Source organism: Megalobrama amblycephala, linkage group LG9, assembly GCF_018812025.1.
Source record: "Megalobrama amblycephala isolate DHTTF-2021 linkage group LG9, ASM1881202v1, whole genome shotgun sequence".
NCBI lineage: Eukaryota > Metazoa > Chordata > Actinopteri > Cypriniformes > Xenocyprididae > Megalobrama > Megalobrama amblycephala.
In genome coordinates, this window is record NC_063052.1 from 16842923 (window position 1) to 16863893 (window position 20971).

The 20971-nt window shown below is 36.0% G+C and overlaps 1 protein-coding gene across 3 annotated transcripts in view; it reads left to right on the forward strand.

Annotated features, from left to right (window-relative positions):
* LOC125275172 (solute carrier family 66 member 2) overlaps nucleotides 1–20971 on the forward strand; it is a 53084-nt gene that overhangs the window by 15321 nt on the left and 16792 nt on the right. For all 3 annotated transcript variants that reach the window (XM_048201884.1, XM_048201886.1, XM_048201887.1), the window contains one exon: nucleotides 20380–20596. In XM_048201884.1, the coding sequence (XP_048057841.1) occupies nucleotides 20380–20596 (217 nt within the window). The remainder of the gene's footprint in view (nucleotides 1–20379; nucleotides 20597–20971) is intronic.

Sequence of the window (20971 nt, forward strand, 5' to 3'; positions counted from 1 at the left end):
TTTCCATTGAATTGATTCCATTGAATCCTTTCATCTGTCGGCGTTGGTAATGCACTTTTACGTCGCCGTGGTTGTTTTTGGCGATTAGGACATCCGCGACATTTTGAAGCATCGAAAATACATTTTGGTCCAAAAATAACAAAAACTATGACTTTATTCAGCATTGTATTCTCTTCCGGGTCTGTTGTCAATTCGCGTTCATGACTCCGCTTCTTCTTCTTCTTCTTTCCTGTTTTACGGCGGTTGGCATCCAGCTTATTGGTGCATTACCGCCCCCTTCTGCTCCGGAGTGTGGTTCACGACTCCGCAGTGACGCTGCTGATGTAAGACACTGCTGACGTGTTATCTGGTGCGCCAGAGCTTTGTTTACAGTTGAGGGAGACGCACGCTGTATTCAAGCTATTCTACATTGTTTGTATTTTGGTATTGCTATATTTTTTTAAATGGTGCGTAAGTGAGCATGTCGCGGATGTCCTAATCGCCAAAAACAACCACGGCGACATAAAAGTGCATTACCAACGCCGACAGATGAAAGGACTCAATGGAATCAGTTCAATGGAATCAATTCAATGGAATCAATTCAATGGAAAGGATTTCGGAAGAGAATACAATGCTGAATAAAGTCATAGTTTTTGTTATTTTTGGACCAAAATGTATTTTCGATGCTTCAACAAATTCTAACTAACCCACTGATGTCACATGGACAGTATACCGTACAAACATTTTCAATGGAGGGACAGAAAGCTCTCGGACTAAATCTAAAATATCTTAAACTGTGTTCCGAAGATGAACGGGGGTCTTACGGGTTTGGAACGACACGAGGGTGAGTCATTAATGACATAATTTTCATTTTTGGGTAATCTAACCCTTTAATATACATCATCATCATCATCTGTGTATGTATAGCCTATATAAAGACACTGGTAGATGTAAACATCTGTTACAATGGTACATGAAGCTCAGTAGCTCACAATGTCAGAATGCCAGTTTGTCAGTCAAGTCCGAAGCAAGACACAACGTTATGGCAACGTCTCATCAGCCAGTCTGACAGTAGATAAAAATAAACAGTAATAACTTTCGAGTGATTCATTACAAAAGTGCGCATTAAATATGCTAAACACGAAAGCTCGAGAGTGCTTGTACGTTTGTTCACACACGGACATTTGAGCTTCTTCTCCTTTTAATGACACTTGGCAAACCCACTTGAAGGTGCATACCGCCACCTACTTCACGACACCTATGTGACTTCTGACAAAAAATAACGGATCGGGCTTATGATAGCCGATACATCTGGGACATCCTAAATTACATGTATTAATGCTGAAAAATCACCAAAACATATTCAAAATAAAATCACAGTATCAAACGCTGTAACATCAGTGCTTGGCAAGTGAATTCAATCTGGTGTATACAAGCCTGATAACATCTTAATCCAGCTTTTGATGGTTACTGCCGTTAGCTACAGTCAGTCGACAGTTCTGCAGATTGAGCGGCAGTTCGTACTGGATAGAGTGGTGATTGAACAGATTGTGTGGATCTGGATGAAGACCAGCGCACCCTTCAGAACCAGAACTGTCATTCATTTAAGCATCCAAAGGCCTCGTTGACACGTCTTTCCAATTCACTTAATTCGCTGTAATTAGAGCAGGGGACTGACAGATATCTCTTGGCATGTGGGCTGAAGCCGTGCTGAAAGAAGGAACGGACAACTAATAGTGCCACTCTGTTGTACGTCAATCATTTTCAGCCCCTGGCCCGAATGTTGTTTTTCTCCATTTATAAATGGACACAGTGAAACTTCACAGAGTAGGCCTAGGGGAGGATGGCATGAAAAGAGGGACAGACCCTGAGGAAAATGGAGGTTTTAGAGGAAAAGAGGTTATTTGTTCCATTTGGAAGCTCATGTAGAATGATTTTTGTGTGTGTGTAATGCTTATGAAAGAAAGGTCCTGTGCCATCATTCCTGATGACCACTGCTGTCCTACATTCCCTTACATTACCATTCAAAAGTTTGTGTTTGGAAAGATTTTTTTTGAAAGAAATTTCTTATGCACACTAAAGCTGCATTTATTTGATTAAAATGCATTAAAACAGTAATCTTGTGATATAGTAGTATTATTTAAAGGTTTAGTTCATCCAAATATGAAAATTCTGTCATTAATTACTCACCCTCATGTTGTTCCACACCTGTAGACCTTCGTTCACAAATTAATACACAAATTAAAATATTTTTGATAAAATCTGATGGCTCAGTGAGGCCTGCATTGACAGCAAGTTAATTTACACTTTCAATGCCCAGAAAGCTACTAAAGTTATATTTAAAACCATTCATGTGACTACAGTGGTTCAACCTTAATTTTATGAAGGGATGAGAATACTTTTTGTGTGCCAAAAAAACTAAATAACGACTTTATTCAACAATATCTAGTGATGGCCATTTTCAAAACACTACTTCATGAAGCTTTACAAATCTTTTGTTTCGGATCATTCGTTCAGAGCGTGCATTAAAACTGCCAAAGTTATGTGAACCATCGAAATTTCAAAACACTTATGATGTAACAAAGCCTCGTTTACTGAAATCATGTGATTTTTGGCACTCTGAACCACTGATTCGAAACAAGATTCATAAAGCTTCATGAAGCAGTGTTTTGAAATCGGCCATCACTAGATATTGTTGAATAAAGTCGTTATTTAGTTTTTTTGGCGCACAAAAAGTATTCTCATCCCTTCATAAAATTAAGGTTGAACCACTGTAGTCACATGAACTGTTTTAAATATGTCTTTAGTATCTTTCTGGGCATTAAAAGTGTAAATTAACTTGCTGTCAATGCAGGCTTTTCACTGAGCCATTGGATTTTATCAAAAATTTGTGTTCTGAAGATGAATGAATGTCTTACGGGTGTGGAACGACATGAGGGTGAGTAATAAATGACAGAATTTTTATTTTTGGGTGAACTAACCCTTTAAACTTTTTTTCTAGAGTAATATATTTTATAATGTAATTTATTCTCATGATGGCAAAGCTGAGTTTTCAGCAGCCATTACTCCAGCCTTCAGTCTTCAATCTCACATGATCCTTCATAAATCATTGTAATGTGCTTATTTGCTGATCAAGAAATGTTTCTTATATTCTTATTGCTGCTTAATATTTTTGTGGAAACCATGATCATTTTTTTTAGGATTCCTTGATTAAAAATAGAAAGTTCTAAAGAACAAAATGTATTATTTTGTAACATTATAATTGTATTTACTATCACTTTTGATCAATTTGAATGTGTCCTTGCTGAATAAAATGATTGATTTCTTTAAAGGTTGAATTCAAACTTTTGAAAGGTACTGTGGTTTGCTTAGGAAAACATCAGTATTGCTCATACCTAGAGTTAGACATTTGAACAAGTATTAAACGTTGCACACAATTCACCGCATTTGTGCTGTCAAGATGAATAATACTTCAAATCATGCGACTTGTTGGGAAGAGCTGTGCTATTACCATATATTCAATAAACTTGGCAAGAAATCTGTGCATAAACATTTAAAATCCCATAAACTTCTATTTGAAGAAAGAACCTGAGCTATATCTATAGAAATAGAGACTTGTAGGTGGGCAACTGCAGATAACGGCATAGCAACACGCTTATAACCACTCAGAACACCTTAAGCAACTACATTTCAGCATACTAACAACTATATAGCCATGTTTTGGCAACTACCCACAACACTTTTTTGTTGAATTTTGTTTGTAAAAACACACTAAATTAGTGGCGCGTAGTTGCGCTAAATCTTCGTTTATTTGGCCAGCTTGCTCAAGAATACATTAAAATCTACCTTTAACAGTGGCAGAAATTTCACAGCATATTTTCAGCACTCTCCTCTGTTTACCGTGTAGTATCTGTGTTTTGCAGTTGTCGTTGTTCGTGTAGGTCTGTGGGTGTGAGCTGAAATAGAGGACAAGCTTGGTGGGGTTGCTGTTTAAAAACCGTGGCAGTCTATTCCCACACACTGCCCCACTGGCAGAAGCGATACGCACATGCACAGCGGGGTAAAGCAGTGGCATAACGCTCAATAGACACGATGCGGTATGGCACGCACAACTGCCGCTTTGATCCGGCCCTCTCCACACTCGCAGCCTACAGCGTTACAGAGTCCTTTACCTGAGCACTCTGCGCACACACACACAGAGGTTCTGTGTATATACATGTGTGCGATTTTCATTGTATTCAAAGAATTTTGTTATTTACAGTATTACAGCTACAACTGACAATTACAGTAATTTTTGTTGTCTTGATCTGAAGACTTCAGATGCAAAAACCTCTAAGTCCATCTGACATTTTTCTTTTAGATTAAAGGTGCCATCGAATTGAAAATTGAATTTACCTCGGCATAGTTAAATAACAAGAGTTCAGTACATGGAAATGACATACAGTGAGTCTCAAACTCCATTGTTTCCTCCTCCTTATATAAATCTCATTTGTTTAAAAGATCTTCGAAGAACAGGCGAATCTCAACATAACTGTTACGTAACAGTCGGGATCATTAATTTGTACGCCCCCAATATTTGCATATGCCAGCCCATGGTCAAGGCATTACACAAGGGCAGCCAGTATTAATGTCTGGATCTGTGCACAGCTGAAACATCAGACTAGGTAAGCAAGCAAGCAAGAACGATAGCGAAAAATGGCAGATGGAGCCAGAGCCGGCCCTCCCTATAAGCGAACTAAGCGGTTGCTTAGGGCCCCGCCGCCACCAGGGGGCCCCCAAGAGCAAATTAAATGACAGCTTGATTTGACATTGCGCAATCTATCAGTTGCAGTTCTGGCGCATCCATCTCAATACTGTAAAACCTTACGTACATTTGCATCACATGTTACACTCACTCACAGGACACTGCACTTATTCTCAATCACAAAAGTTCGTTATTTGTATGTGCTTTAAAGCATTGCCGGTTAAACATTTCATTCGCGTGCTGTTCTTAACCAGAAGCACGCGTGCACACTAAAAGCCTGTCAAACAGCCTCTGATTAGTGGACTTTATCTTTTGCATCTGCACTAATACTGTCAAATACACACAAATTTTAAATAAACAGAGTTGCTTATGTCTAAAGTGAAAGTAATCAGTTGAGAGAAAATCGGATGCGTGTCTGAATTTAGATGCGTGCCGGTCTTAAAGAAACAGAAGCCTAAAGCCCGTGTAGGTATACTTCACTTTCTGCGCTCGGACGCATCTCGCGCGCAGTCGCGTCCGTGCGTCCTTCAAATGCCTTGTCCAAATACCCACACATTTGCGGTCTTGGCCACTTGAGAGCTCGCGCACGCGAGTAAGTGCGCAAGACTGTCCCATATCTAAAAATGCCCAAGTGCAGTGCCCTTAGTGCACACTAAACCCACACTACCTTGAATACCGCTTCGGAGCAGTATTCAAGGCTAAGTGTATCCCATCATGCATTATGTTTGGAAAATCACACGCCCCGAAATCGTGAGATTTCAAGGAAAACATACGACTGCAAGTTAAATTAATTAATACATATATGATTTGGTAGTAAAATATAAAGTGTTGTGCATTTTATTGATGCAAAGATGATATGTGTATTTTGTAAATCATTTGCAACTGCTTTTTATTCACTAAGCAGGATCGGAGCAGAAAAATAGTGCATCCACCATTGCAACATAGCTCAGAAGATACACCAAGAGAACAAGAAACAAAAACAATGGAGAAAGCATGCTTCTGAGTAATAGTAAACATGCTGCCCTTGTCCTTAAAGGGATAGTTCACCCAAAATGAAAATTCTGTCATCATTAATTTTACTCACTCTCGTATTAATGTCTTTCTTCTGCTGAACACAAAATAAAATATTTTGAAGAATGTGGGTATAAGCAAACAGTTGGTGGCTTTTTCAAAATATCATATTTAGTGTTCAACAGAAGAAAGAAACTCATACAGATTTGGAACAATATGAGAGTGAGTAAATGATGACAAACTTTTCATTTTTGGGTGAACTATCCCTTTAATGTTAATAATATATTTATTATTGTTATCTTCAGTTCTTACAGGTCCATCTAAACTGTGCATTTTGTAATTAATTTAAGTATTTATTTTGACATTGTCCATTCTATACATTTACATTTATTTTTTATATAAAAAGATAATGTTTATCATAAGCTATTTTAACTGAGGGGCCCCCAAATGAAATTCTGCTTAGGGCCCCATCAAAGCTAGGGCCGGCCCTGGATGGAGTGATAATAACTGACATGATCCATGATAACATGATATTTTTAGTGATATTTGTAAATTGTCTTTCTAAATGTTTCGTTAGCATGTTGCTAATGTACTGTTAAATGTGGTTAAAGATACCATCGTTTCTTATTGTATTCACGGAGACAAGAGAGCCATCGTTATTTTCATTTTTAAACACTTGCAGTCTGTAAAATTCATAAACACATCTTCATTCTTTATAAATCTCTCCAACAGTGTAGCATTAGCCGTTAGCCATGGAGTACTATCAAACTCATTCAGAATCAAATGTAAACATCCAAATAAATACCATACTTACGCGATTAGACATGCTGCATGACGAACACTTTGTAAAGATCCATTTTGAGGGTTATATTAGCTGTATGAAATTTGTTTATGTAATGATAGAGTCGAGAACTTGGGAGGGGGCGGAGAGCGCGAGCATTTAAAGGGGCCGCAGCCTGAATCGGCGCATTTCTAATTATGTCTCAAAATAAGCAGTTAAAAAAATTAATAATAATAAAAATCTATGGGGTATTTTGAGCTGAAACTTCACAGACACATTCAGGGGACACCTTAGACTTATATTACATCTTGTAAAAAAACATTCGATGGCACCTTTAACATTTTTTATCAGGCTCCTATGTTCAAGTTCAGTAATTTCACTTTAATGGCAACGAAAAGGTTATTAGTCAGTTACTGAAATACCTTATTTTTTAAAAATGTCACTTTAGTCAATTCATTGGTATTTAACAAATTTGATTGTTTTTTGCTGAAAAAAAAAAATGGCAAAGTCCATGTGTGGTTTTTTTTTTGCAAAAATGTCTAAGTCCACCTCTTTGGACAAGACATAATGTAGTAAACAGTTGCAAAATCACTACTGCCATGTCCGTATCTTATTCAGTTCCAAGTGCTCACAGCGGACCCAGGTTCAAATGTGACCTGCGGTCGTTTCCCGATCCCACCCTATCTCTCTCACACTTCACTGTCCTTTCTGAATAGAGGTAAAAGGGGGAAAAAAATCACACTGTAACCATAATGACACAAAATGACAGCACACTTTTTTGGATAACAACAATAAGCTAATATAATATAATAATATTTAAAATATAATAACCTATATACAATATTACATTTTTTTTTTTTTTTTTTTAATGGTGCCATAGAACGTCTTTTTAAAAGATGTAATATAAGTCTAAGGTATCCCCTGAATGTGTCTGTGAAGTTTCAGCTCAAAATACCCCATAGATTTTCTTTTATTAATTTTTTTAACTGCCTATTTTGGGGCATCATTAAATATGCACCAAACATGTACGGCTGAATGCCATACAAAACAGCGGGTCTCTCACTCTCAGCCATTCTGCTTCTACCGACTGTTTATTGCCATAGGTATGCAAGTTACGCCCTCATCCAAAGGCAGGGCGGGGATATGCAGCTCATTTATATTTAAGGTGGTATACACCAAAACAGCTCTTTTTAAAACAGGCCCCAAAAATGACATTTTCAAATGGTTATAATAAATTAACTGTGGGGTATTTTGTGCTGAAACTTCACAAATACATTCTGGGGACACCCAAGACCAATATTACATCTTGTAAAAAGGGGCATAATAGGTGCCCTTTAAATTATGATGTATCAAAGATAAAGAATGAATAATAAATAAATAACTATAAAAAGTGTACTTTTAACTAAATTGTGCATTAAGTCACTAAATATTAAACTGATATTAGTCAATTTTAAACAATTCATTGTCATAAAATGTACATTTTCTAGTATAAACTAGAACTATCTTGTTTCTTTAAAAATCTCGAAAACTGAAAGCTGACTCTTACACACATGAAATCATATGATTATTCGCTTCTTCTTATTGGTTCTGTGTACTTAGAGTCTTTTGTTGGCAAAGGGAAGTGGTGTTTAGAGGTTTCTGCAAATGAACCGGTATTTCTGAATGGGGTGAGGCTGGGATTTAGCAGGTTTGAAGCAAAAGTATTTGATGAACGTATACTGTGTGTGGAGAGCATTCGCTCAATATCGTTATCTCATTTTTGATGGAGGTGGCGTTCGGTGGCTTTTGCATCTGAAGTCTTCATCTGTTAGTTCACAAAAAATAATGCAGTTCATACATCCAGTCGCTTGAATACACACCTTCTATGATGAAGAAAAAGAAACATAACACAAGAAATTTATATTGTAGAAAGGACTCCTGCAGACCCTCTTGATTGCGTGTCAATAAGTCTATTAATATATAGATAATTTGACCTTTTTATGACAAGGCAAAGTTAGTTCATGCTATAGAATGTCATGTGGTTTAACTCCCCAAAAATTAGAACTACATGATATTTGTAAAAGTAAAAAAAAAAAAAAAAAAAAAAAAAAAAAATCACAGTGTGAAATGTTAATTGTAAAATGTCATGTGGTTCGCCTCCTCAAAAACGTAATGATACAGTATTTATAAAATAAGTAAATTTATGATATTTGTAAAAATACTGATATTAGTTCAGTCAAAGTTAGTTCAAGTTATAAAATGTCATGTGGTTCAATGACTCAAAAACATGACAATATTTATAAAATAGAAAATACATAATGTTTGTAAAAAATATTATTAGTTTAGAAAAAAAATTATTTAATATTATAAAATGTCATGTTGTTGGGTTATAAAATGTTGTGTGGTTCAACTCCCCAAAAACTTAATGATATTTATAAAGCAAGAAATTCATGTTATTTGTAAAAAATTCTGAAACTATTTCAGGGAAAATTAGTTAAAATCATAAAATGTCACATGCTTTGGTTGTAAAATGTCATGTGATTCGATGACACATGACATGTTATATTTATGAAATAGTAATTCATGATACTTGTAAAAAATCTAAAATTAGTTCAGGCAAAGTTAGTTCTGGTTATAAAATGTCATGTGGTTTGACTCCCTAAAATGTAATTATAATTATAAAATAGTAATTCAGGATATTTGTAAAAATTCTGATGTTAGTTCTTGTTGTAAAATGACATGTTCGATCTGTAAAATGTCATGTGGTTCAACTCCCTAAAAATGTTATTATAATCATAAACTGGTAATTCATATTTGTAAAAAAAAAAAAAAAAAGAAATTATTCTGTTAAATCTGTTATTCACGTTGTAAAATGTCAGGTTGTTCTATTATACATCATGTGGTTCGACTCCCCAAAAATTTTAGAATATTTATGAAACAATAAGTCAGGATATTTATTAAAACAGCAATAAACAACAAAAACTGTTTACAAATATGTTTCACTTTATGCCAATTTGCAGTAACAGACATGTCTATTACCCACCCTAAAATGTTTAACCTCTTTTAAAGTCAACATGAATTCATAATAGACCCCATTTATATTTATATTGCACCACTTTGATCTGGTCAGAATAGAATAGAATAAAGTTTCTATTCAACATCAGCATTCTATTTTCTTGTTGAATCTCCTACTGTATTTCACTTGAAAATGTGAAATACATCACAGAAGTTAAATGAGTTCAGCACTGGCCATCTCAGACCTGCTGATTGGCGTCTGGCATGTGGTGGTGTCGGTAGTATCATGGACGTCCTTTTGCGTCTAAGCCCAGCTGTAGGTGTTTTTCTTGGTTGCTCCTGTTATCTGTGTGTTTCAGACGATCCTGTTCCCTACAGTGATGCCCGCCACATGGAAAGTTATTTCCAGGCCCATAATTCCTTACATACACAAGTAATGTATGCCCAATGATGGGTGAGAGACAGTGATGTGATGCGTGTTCTCTTTATATTAAGGCATGAGACTGGAGAAGATATACCATGACAGACATGATACAGACACAGAGCGCTTGGCACATTTTGAAGGAAGTCTATAAATATCCTGCCAAAGGCTTTTCTTTGAAAAGTGTAGCAGCTTCCTGTGAAAGGACAGTGTGAAATGGTCAGCATGAGATTGTGTGATTCTTTCATCAGGTTTTTCTCCAGGGTGTCAATATTTCTTACAGAGACGAGATGTAGCGCATCAATAAATAATAATGTTGATGCAAAGTATTGCAAAGACTGCAGCAACTAAGAGAGTTTTATTAAGTTATGTTTTGTCAAATTCATGAAATACGTTTTCGTACAATCTGCTTACGCCCCAGTGATGGTTATGTTTAGGGGAAGGGTTAAGGTTGGATCTTCAAAATCATAACATACTTACGTTTTTCCATAAGATCAGGTTTTGCCAGATCTTATTTTGAAAAAATTATCAATGCATGTTATTCCAAATACAAAATATGTTTGTCATCAAAAAGTTATAACTTGGAGACATAGAAATCTCTTTGTCCTATGCTTCAAGAAAAAATAAATAAATGACATTAATTTTTCTTTTATTTATTTTTTTGTATTATACCTGTATTTATTTTATTTTATTGTTTAATTTAGAGTTTAATTGAACTATTTACATTTTATACTTTCATCTCCGCCATATCTTCCATTGTTCAACAAACGGGTAGTTTGGCCTCAAACTTGCACCATTGGTTAAAACAGAAGTTGATTATTGATATATGGCTGTTCAAACAGAAAATCTGACAATGTGTTGGTTGGACAGTTATGTTGACACACTAGTTCCTGTTAACTTCTGTCATGCACTGCACAAAACACTGCATTGAAACATTGATTAAAGACTTGATCAGTCATTCAATTAAAATATCACACAAGTCACATTCTCGAGGTCTCTCTTTTTCTGTTGGAAAATGTCTTCTGCTTTTTCATAATATTTCTGTCAAACTAAAAAATGTTCTCTCACACAGAGACACTCCCTGCACCTGTCTTTTCTGTCAAACCGCAGACAAAAGCACAGTAATTGATCTGATTTTAAAATGTCATCTTAAATGTCACTGTCGTTAATTATCAATACTTCAATAAATCTGTTTGAAATGTCATAAACTGGTTATCGTTCTCTTCCGATGGTATGTTAGATAATGGTCTGCCAGGCCCAAATCAACATCTCTCATGTTGTCAAACTGAGTTTGCCAGTAAGATAACATTTTATGACTCGGATAACAGCTGATTTAATTGCAGTTCCATCTCAGACCTTTACAGGTGAAACTCATGAAACCTGTCAAAAACAAATTTGAGACTTTTTTTTGTACAATTAGGATTTTTTGACAGAATTCTCATGACAAATAATGACTAAAAAATTAGAAAAATGAAAAAATATTTATGAAGATTCTTTACATTGTGGTAGTATTTGTTGTACTACCATTTATTCTGAATTTAAAAGAAAATAATTATAGTATAGTAATTAAAGGGTTAGTTCACCAAAAAAATCTGTCATTAATTACTCACCCTCATGTCATTCCAAACCCTGACTTTCCTTTTGTTTTCGTTTCATTTGTGTTCCGAATATCGTTCATCTTTGGAACACAAATGGAGATCTTTTTGATGAAATCCCTCCTTAGACAGCTACGCGACTACCACTTTGATGCTTCAAAAAGTTCATAAAGAGATTGTAAAAATAATCCACATGAATTGAGCAGTTTAGTCCAAATTTTCTGAAGAGACTCGATCGCTTTATATGATGAACAGATTTAATTTAAAGGCCCACCGAAGAGTGTTGGAACGCGCAGCATTATTCAATGTTGACGTAATTTCAACTGACACAGGGAGACAGGGTAATTTATTGAACAGCCCCGCCCCTTTTTTTTTTTAAATCGCCGATAGCGTTTTGTTTATGTTACAGCTCGCCAGAGCAGTTAGACTCTGTAAAACCTCAGTTTCCTTCTAATCTCTAACCGTTTCTCCACGTTAATGTCCTTTATATCGCTTTAATACACAGCGTTCTGTGCAGAATTCAAATGGGTCCGATACCTTTCATGGTCTGTGCCGACTCTCGCATATGATCCGCTCTGTGCTCTCGTATCTCTGGACCGGAGCAGACTGCTCACGTTACGGCGGTTCATGTGACACTAATGCGAAAACGAACTTCATTCGCATCAAAGGAAAGCATATTTACACCGTCTGAATCGTTCCCTATTCTCTATATAGTGCACTATGTGCCATTCACTATGTAGAAACTAGTAAATGTGTGAGCAAATGACCGATGTCAGCCGCAGCTTCAGCGTCTGTAAGAGTGTAGAAGGAGGCGGGACTTCAGATTCTAGACAGCATTTGATTGGACCGAAGATTTGACGAGAAACTGAAGTGCGCTGTGAGGTCATGAAAATCCGTGATCCATTTTAGCGGAAGTGAGAGACTGTAAGTTTTGAATGCTTATATCTCCTAAATGCGAATTTTGTCATTGTTTTGGAACACACCAGCTTATTCAAAACCTTAAGGCTAACATATTCATACTAAAAGCTAAAAAGACTTTAAGGTTTTTTCACATATAAACATTGATCAACAAACATAAACAGAAGCTCAACTGAACCTGCTTAATGCGTGAGAACAACCCTTTTGCGGAAGCTCAAATGTTCTGCGTAAGACGCGAGAATGAACCTCACTGGGTCTCGCATGCGTCAAGCAAACATTCTTGAGCTTCCATTTACCACAACTGATGTGTGAGTTGATGAATGTTTTTATGTGAATAAAAGACTAAATTCAATCTGTTCATCATATAAAGCGATCGAGTCTTCTTCAGAAAATTTGGACTAAACCATTCAATTCATATGGATTAGTTTTACAGTCTCTTTATTATAGCATCACATCTTCATTTGTGTTCTGAAGATGAAAAAAAGTCGTACGGGTTTGGAATGACATGAGGGTGAATAATAAATGACAGGATTTTCATTTTTATGTGAACTAACCCTTTAATGACAATTTAATCATCAATTAGTGTCATCATTGAGAATAATGGAAAATATACAAAAATACTTGTTAAATGTCTAGATTCATTATGAGTACTGTAATTCTCATTTAAAAATTCACAATACAAAAAAAAATCTTACAATATAATCTTATTTTGTTTTTAGGGTGAAGTATGACCTGGAGATTCATATTAAAGCAAAAACATAAAAAAAAAAAAAAAAGTTGTAGTTGCAGTTGTAAGTCTCTTAAAGGTGTACTAGAATGTCTTTTTAAAAGATGTAATATAAGTCTAAGGTGTCCCCTGAATGTGTCTGTGAAGTTTCAGCTCAAAATACCCCATAGATTTTTTTTTTTATTCATTTTTTTAACTGCCTATTTTGGGGCATCATTAACTATGCACTGATATATAGGTTGCGGCCCCTTTAATTCTCATGCTCCCCGCCACTGGAGCTCACGCTTGCCTTGAACAGCATAAACGCAGTTCACACAGCTAATATAACCCTCAAAATGGATCTTTACAAAGTGTTCGTCATGCAGCATGTCTAATCGCGTAAGTAATGTATTTATTTGGATGTTTACATTTGATTCTGAATGAGTTTGATAGTGCTCTGTGGCTAAAGCTAACATTACACACTGTTGGAGAGATTTATAAAGAATGAAGTTGTGTTTATGAATTATACAGACTGCAAGTGTTTAAAAATGAAAATAACGACAGTCTTGTCTCTGTGAATACAGTAAGAAACGATGGTAACTTTAACCACATTTAACAGTACATTAGCAACATGCTAACGAAACATTTAGAAAGACAATTTACAAATATCACTAAAAATATCATGATATCATGGATCATGTCAGTTATTATTGCTCCATCTGCCATTTTTCGCTATTGTTCTTGCTTGCTTACCTAGTCTGATGATTCAGCTGTGCACATCCAGACATTCTGCCCTTGTCTAATGGCTTGATCATGGGCTGGCATATGCAAATATTGGGGCGTACACCCGACTGTTACGTAACAGTCTGTGTTATGTTGAGATTCACCTGTTCTTCGGAGGTCTTTTAAACAAATGAGATTTACATAAGAAGGAGGAAACAATGGAGTTTGAAACTCAGTGTATGTCTGTTACGTCCCCCTGGCATCTAGAGGATACGGAGACGTAACATGAGAAAAGATTAACTATTAAAAAGCTGTTAAAAGAATGGACTCATTTATTAAGGAGATATGATGTGTGTAGTAAAGAAACAGGCAGAGAAGAACTAAATTTGTAGTTGCTTTTAGTAAGGGAAAATAATTCAATGTAACAAAACACCCAATGATACAAAAAGCAGTGAACCAAACATACATCCAAAACAAACAAATACCTATTTACAAATTATATACAAAAGTAAAATAAACGATAACAAAGCGAGGGACGAGAGCGGTGCTAAAACAAAGAAATCAATAAAACAAAACAAGTTAACTAAACCCCAACAAATTCTAAACTAATCAAAAGAAAGCAAGGAAAATAACATCTCAGTGTAGAACACCGCTATCTACACTAACTAACAAACATAAATACATAAATTGGCACCCGCTCCTAAACTAGTGTGTTTAAACAACTTTACTCTAAGTGCTGCGAGGTGTAAGTCACGTGACATACTAACCTGGTCCCATCACTATGTATCGGAGAAGGACTTGAACAAACTCTGGCAAAACCGAGAGTCGAGTCACGCCATAATCACAGTATCAGTAGTAAAGCATGATGAGCAAAGTTTCAAATGAAGAAAACACACAATAAACAAATCAAACTAAACAAGAGCAAAAATACAACAGCAAACGCAGGAGAGCAAACAAAAACAAAGCAAGCGCTTCTCCCGCGCTCGTGTCACATCCGGGTCTTTATACGCGCCCACTAGCATCTGATTGGTTCTCAGGATGTCGCGAGACTCCGATGACTGGCAGCGACGTCATCCAATTACGGGACCTGTAACAAGTGAGAGTGAAGGAGAGAGAGAGAAAACACTACGGGACGTAACAATGTCTTTTCCATGTACTGAACTCTTGTTATTCAACTATGCTGAGGTAAATTCAATATTTAATTCTAGGGCACCTTTAACATGATTAAAACTTTGCAATATATCTCTCTTGGGCAGGCAGAAACTTTCTCAAAGAATGAATAAATTCAGAATCACGAGAAGCTTTATAAATCCTTTTCAATATTGAATGTCATTTCTTTCACTTTTTATGGAGATCAGATTTGATTTTTCTGTTTCCCATAATGCACATTTAGACGGGGAAAGCGTTGACCTCACTTTCTCTCTCATTATCCATTTATCGTTGTCTCCACATCAAATATAAAAAATGTTTTCCTTGTGTTGCGTTATGGGAATTAATGCCGAGTTGATTTTCCAGAATTGGTTGTGAAGAGCGGTTAAGATAATAAGTCATGACAGAGAGTGGTAAAGTTACTCATTTGAAAATCTCTGGCAACACAATGTGCTGTCTGTGCTCGACAGTCACGCTGTTCTCTGTGTGGGTTGTGATGACATGACCGGCTCTCTGAGAGTCCCACATCGGCCAAGTTCGTTAGTGTAATATGGTTGATCTCATACTCAGTGCAAAGCACAATTACTCATTCATGCCTTCTCTTAATACTTCCTACAGGTTTGTGCCGCCACCTTGTTCGCTATTGCCACGCTGTCCTTTAGCTTGAAGCAACTGATTACAATCTGTTCTAATAAAACTAGAATACAGCGTTCAATATTTATATTAAATAGAGTATTAGAATATAAATGTTCAACAAACTACATTGAGTTAGAGGAACTTAATTTTGTAACAAACATTGTTGATTACTCAAAGTTAAAAAAAAAAGTTGTTCTAACTAATTTCAACAATTGAAACAAGTTAATCTGATCAGTTTCAGTTTAAATTAACAGCTAGCATAGCACATGTTATATGTAACTTAATTATAATGGAGATTCAATGAACAAGTTAGATTTGTGCTTGTCACTGGCATTAACGCAGTCCTTGCTCATATGGTCAATGTAATGTTGCCATCCACAACCTAACCATGAGCACTTATTCTTCAGCACAGTGGTAACCACAAAAAGTTTCAATAAGAAGTACAACCGCCATTTCTATTATAAAGCATCTCTCCAATGTGTTCATGTTTTTGCCCGTGTCTGACCTCGATGGACTGAACAGAGGAAATGAACTGGAGAAGATTTCCTCATCAAATAAAGCAGAGCCACAGAGCACACAATACGTAATCGCTACAGACCAATGGTAGTTCAAAGGTGTTTACCAGCTGGAGCAAACTTTTCCAAGCTCTTTTGAACAACTGAAACAGATATATTTAAAAAAAAACTGAGTTAAAAATATATATATATTAAAATGATCTCTGCTCAAAATAATGTAGTGTTTTCAAGCATTTACCAAAAGTTCCTCATCTCCAGAGAATTGCTGGAAAATGTTAAAATCTTATTGCACATACGTAAAGCATAATACAAGCTCAATGAGATGATACAGAGAGACCAGACATAAGTTTCCACACAATTTCTGGCACAATCATTTTATTAGCACAATATCTCGCCACTTACTGGTGCGTTCAGGTCACACTCAGTTGCCATTCCATGTATGAGCTAAAATAGAATTGCCCTCATGTTTTGCTGCACAACAGCAATTGTGAGTACATTTTGTCATTTTTGAGAGAATTTAATATGAAGATTGTGAAAATGAATAGCACAGTTCACGGTACAATGTGAAAAATGGCGTTTTTCACATTTATCTAGAGTGTCTTGTGAGAGCAGCTTCAAGAAGATTTGTTTTTGCGGAACAAAAACATCATATCAGTGTGGACGGAAGGCCAAAATGTAGAAAAGATATGTGCCCGGATGAATCTAGATGTAGCCTTAATTTCGACATTTATTCTCTTTATCCATTTTTAATGCAAAGCATGTTGGGAATTAGAAATCTATTGCCCAATTTTAAGTTATCAAGACTTAAAAAATTTCTTAAAAAATTTTTAAAAAATAAATTCACGCCGAAATTTCAGTTTAAATTACACACCATATTAAGTTTGTGAAATGATTTACATTATTAAGTCAACAGAACTCATCAAAATAATGTTTGCAAGTTAAAAATGATAATTTATTGATTTGATTAAAACTTTTAACTTGCAACCATGCATTTATTTAAAGGGTAGGTAACACACAGTTTCTACCAATCTCATGTTAATCTTGAGCACCTGTAGAGTAGTATTGCATCCTTCATATCTCTGAAATGTCTTTAGTTTTATCCTATCTATAAAAGATAGATATGCCATACCGAGTCTTTCCGAAAAAAGCCGAGCTCCTGGAGGCGTGCCTGCCGTGGGCAGAGCTAAAGAGTCACGAGCACGCGCAGCTTTTTGCGTAGAGATCATCTGCAAGCTGCAACATCATTATAAATAAAAAGGGAACAAAAACGTTTGTGTTGTTTACATTTTATGCACTTGCGTGCCGATTGCCAACAAAACACAGATATTTGATGCAGTTTTACTCACCGCCCGCGATCAGCAAATCCAGCGACGAACTGGGACTTGTTTACAAAGCATTTATCAGCAAAATTCCGGGAACAAATATACACGCACAACTCTGTTGCTGCCCGGAAAAATAAACTTCATCCACCGTTCCCTTAACGCTAGGTTCTTTGGGTTCTCTTGCTCTTGCTCTGTTTATCAGGAAGAAGTGCCCATACAAGGAATTCCACCCTTTATTACTTGATAAAGGCCACACTCAAAAAAAACTCTCAGAAACTTGGTCCCGAACCGGAAGTAGTGTATTTGGCACAGAAATACTCCGTCATACGTCCAACTCGTGTTTCGAAACTTTGTCCATGTTTAGCATGAGAATGCAACTCTTTAACAGTGTAAATAAGTCAGAATGCATGAAATAGCATTACACCCCCTCTTTAAGTTGTAGTAATAGGTTCCCTGAATTTCTAGAATTCCCTGAATTTTTAGATTGTAGAAAACTGGTGCTTTGAGTGGTTTTCAGGGCATTGCTTTGCAAAGTGACAGTCTCATTTACATTGCATGATGAAATTCTGCAGGGCAGAAGTCATCTCGATAGTATTCTCTTGCTGGAGAATTTCTCCCTATGTGGATTTTCCATTTCCATTCATCCTAGTTTATTGATCTTTGGCACATGAATTCACCATGTTGATCAAAACAGAAAGCAGCTTGGTTTGGCTGTGTTCCTCTGTGTGGGCGGTGCTTCGTACATCGCTATGCTGTGTGCTTGCATTTTTAGGTGGTTAGTGGTTAGTTCAAACTTTAATCAAAAAAGACTTTAGCAAACACCACCAAGTAATGGAGAAAACAAAGACTGCAGATACTGAGGCAGAGTTTTGGATGTAAAATGCTTTACCAAAACAAACAGTTTTCCCAAACACACTTGTATCTAAGCCGTGCCGCCCCCTCTTCATCGTGTTTTGTGAACACAGCTGGCATCAGAAGAGATTTGCACCAAGCAATGAATTGCTGGAATCATGATTTGCTAATCCAGCCCTACAGTTATTCACTGAATGTGCTTTTCCCCCCTGTATCAGTCCAGTCTAAACCCAGCAGTGCTTTTCTTTTGTCAATCTCTTCTCTTCTAGCTTTGTCCCACATGCCCTGACATTTTCATGACACCCTTGATGTCACTGTGGTCCTCATGCTTCGGTTTTGGCCTCCGCTTGCACTTTGTTGCTTCGACATTTCCATTGCCGCTTTATGAAAGTAACTGTTGTTGGAGCTCCCAGTGTGCTTTGATTAGATATGCTCTTCTCGTCCACCAGCGGATGGGCGGAGGGATGACTTACAGGCTTATGAGTTCAAGTTCAACCTCCATCGACAAGAGGCCAAAATAATTGCAGAAAGTGGATTATTTTGGTTCAGAATCCAGTCAGGCTCATCCCTGCTGAGTTCCCTGTGTGCTGGGAACTGGATCATCATGAAAAAAATCTTCCATTACTTTTTTGAGGGGGTCTTAGAGTCTTAGAACTGGTTTTACTTTAGGACCCAGATTTTACTCTGGATATTACAAGGTCACCCAACACAGTGCCAAAATTGAATTCTTAAGGTTTCATGCTCTCGGGTTAATTCACTGCACAAAACCCATTGTGGGCAGGAAAAACCATATGTGCCCTGTGTCTCTTAGCTTGTGTAGTTTTGTTAATGGTTTTTGCGGATGAGTAGATGTTGCTCAAGCTGTTTATGTTGGAATCTACCTACAATTCCATTCAAAAGTTTAAGGTCAGTAAGATTTACATTTTTATATATATATATATATATATATATATATATATATATATATATATATATATATATATATATATATATATATATATATATATATATATATATATATATGTGTCAAACCAAAATTTATTCAGACACCTTGAACACTTCATTCATTATTACAGTTTATTCACTATAGTTTAAATATGGTAATAAAATATGTCGAGATCTCAGAGTTAAACTGTGTCAGAAAAAATAATCTTAATTATGTCAGATAACACTTAAGCAAAACCTGGTCAGGTCAAAGTGTCTGAATAATTTTTGGTTCTAGATTTGTATCAATTTTACTGGTAGTCCACTGTATGAAGAATTTTTGGATATAATATGTCAGTTTATTTTGCTATGCTATATATATATCTCAGGATATTAGGATTATTTCTGAAAGATCATGTGAGACTGAAGACTGACTTCAGTTTTGCCATTACAGGAATAAATTACATTTTAAAATATATTCAATTAGAAAACATTTCAAATTGTAATATTATTTCACAATATTAATGTTTTTTTGATCAAATAAATGCATCGTTGGTGAGCATAAGAGACTTTTTTTCAAAAACATTAAAAAAATTCACTGACCCCAAACCTTTGAGGGGTAGTGTATTTGTATATATATGTATTTGTGTATTTATTTATTTATTTGCATTGTTTTTTTCCTGCTAACCATGATCCGGTCAGAACACAACTTTAGACCACAGTATGGTCTGAACTTGATGATCTGACATTGATTTAACCCTCCATCCATACTAATATAATAATTCATACTGTATATGTGTCCAGTGTTTTCAATGTTGTATAAAACGTATTGCTGAAAGGAGAAACTTGATAAATTTACCATTAAAATGATTTTGTTCATTGGTCAAATTTGAAAGAATTCAGTTTTTCATTAACTTTTGAAATAGAAGTTTAGAGTATTTTGAAAATGCTAAATTTCAGAACTCAAAATGATTTCCCAAAAGTCTTCCAGAAATTTCCACTTAACCTCTACCATCGATGTCAAGCTGACTCCTTTCAACCAATAAGAATTGAATTATTTCATGCACATATTACTTTTAATACTTGCTCTCTTTCTTTCTGAATTCTAGACTTTGACTGGAATTACTTCTGGTTTTGGAGTCGTTTTGTGGATTACCTGCAGTGTGTGCTGGCTTTCACAGTGCTGGCTGCCTACGTGACGTACCTGCTACTGGACTCTGTTCTGTTCGTAGAGAGCCTGGGTTTTCTTGCTGTATTCACGGAGGCCATGCTGGGAACACCACAACTTTATTGCAACTACCAGAACAAATCTACTGAAGGAATGAGGTTTGTACTGCTAATGTTCTTGGTCTAAAAAGAAGGGTTCATGAGAAGTTCTTCAGTGATATTAATAGTTTAACCTAGAAGTGTTAGGGTTTAACATTCTTTACACCTTTTATTTATAGAAACTAATAAAGAACTGGATTAAAGAAACAAATAAAATGGTTTTCTGAACATTATGCCCCAAACTCATGCCATTGGTTTAGCCAATTTTCCTGTGTTGGGCAAGTTGGGATGCTCCAACAGAGCAATATTGTGCAACAGTTTTTTAAAACTTTGAGATGGAAATGAACTAGAGCTGTCAAACGATTAATCGCGATTAATCGTATACAAAATAAAAGTTTGAGTTTGCATAATATATGTGGGTGTACTGTGTGTAAT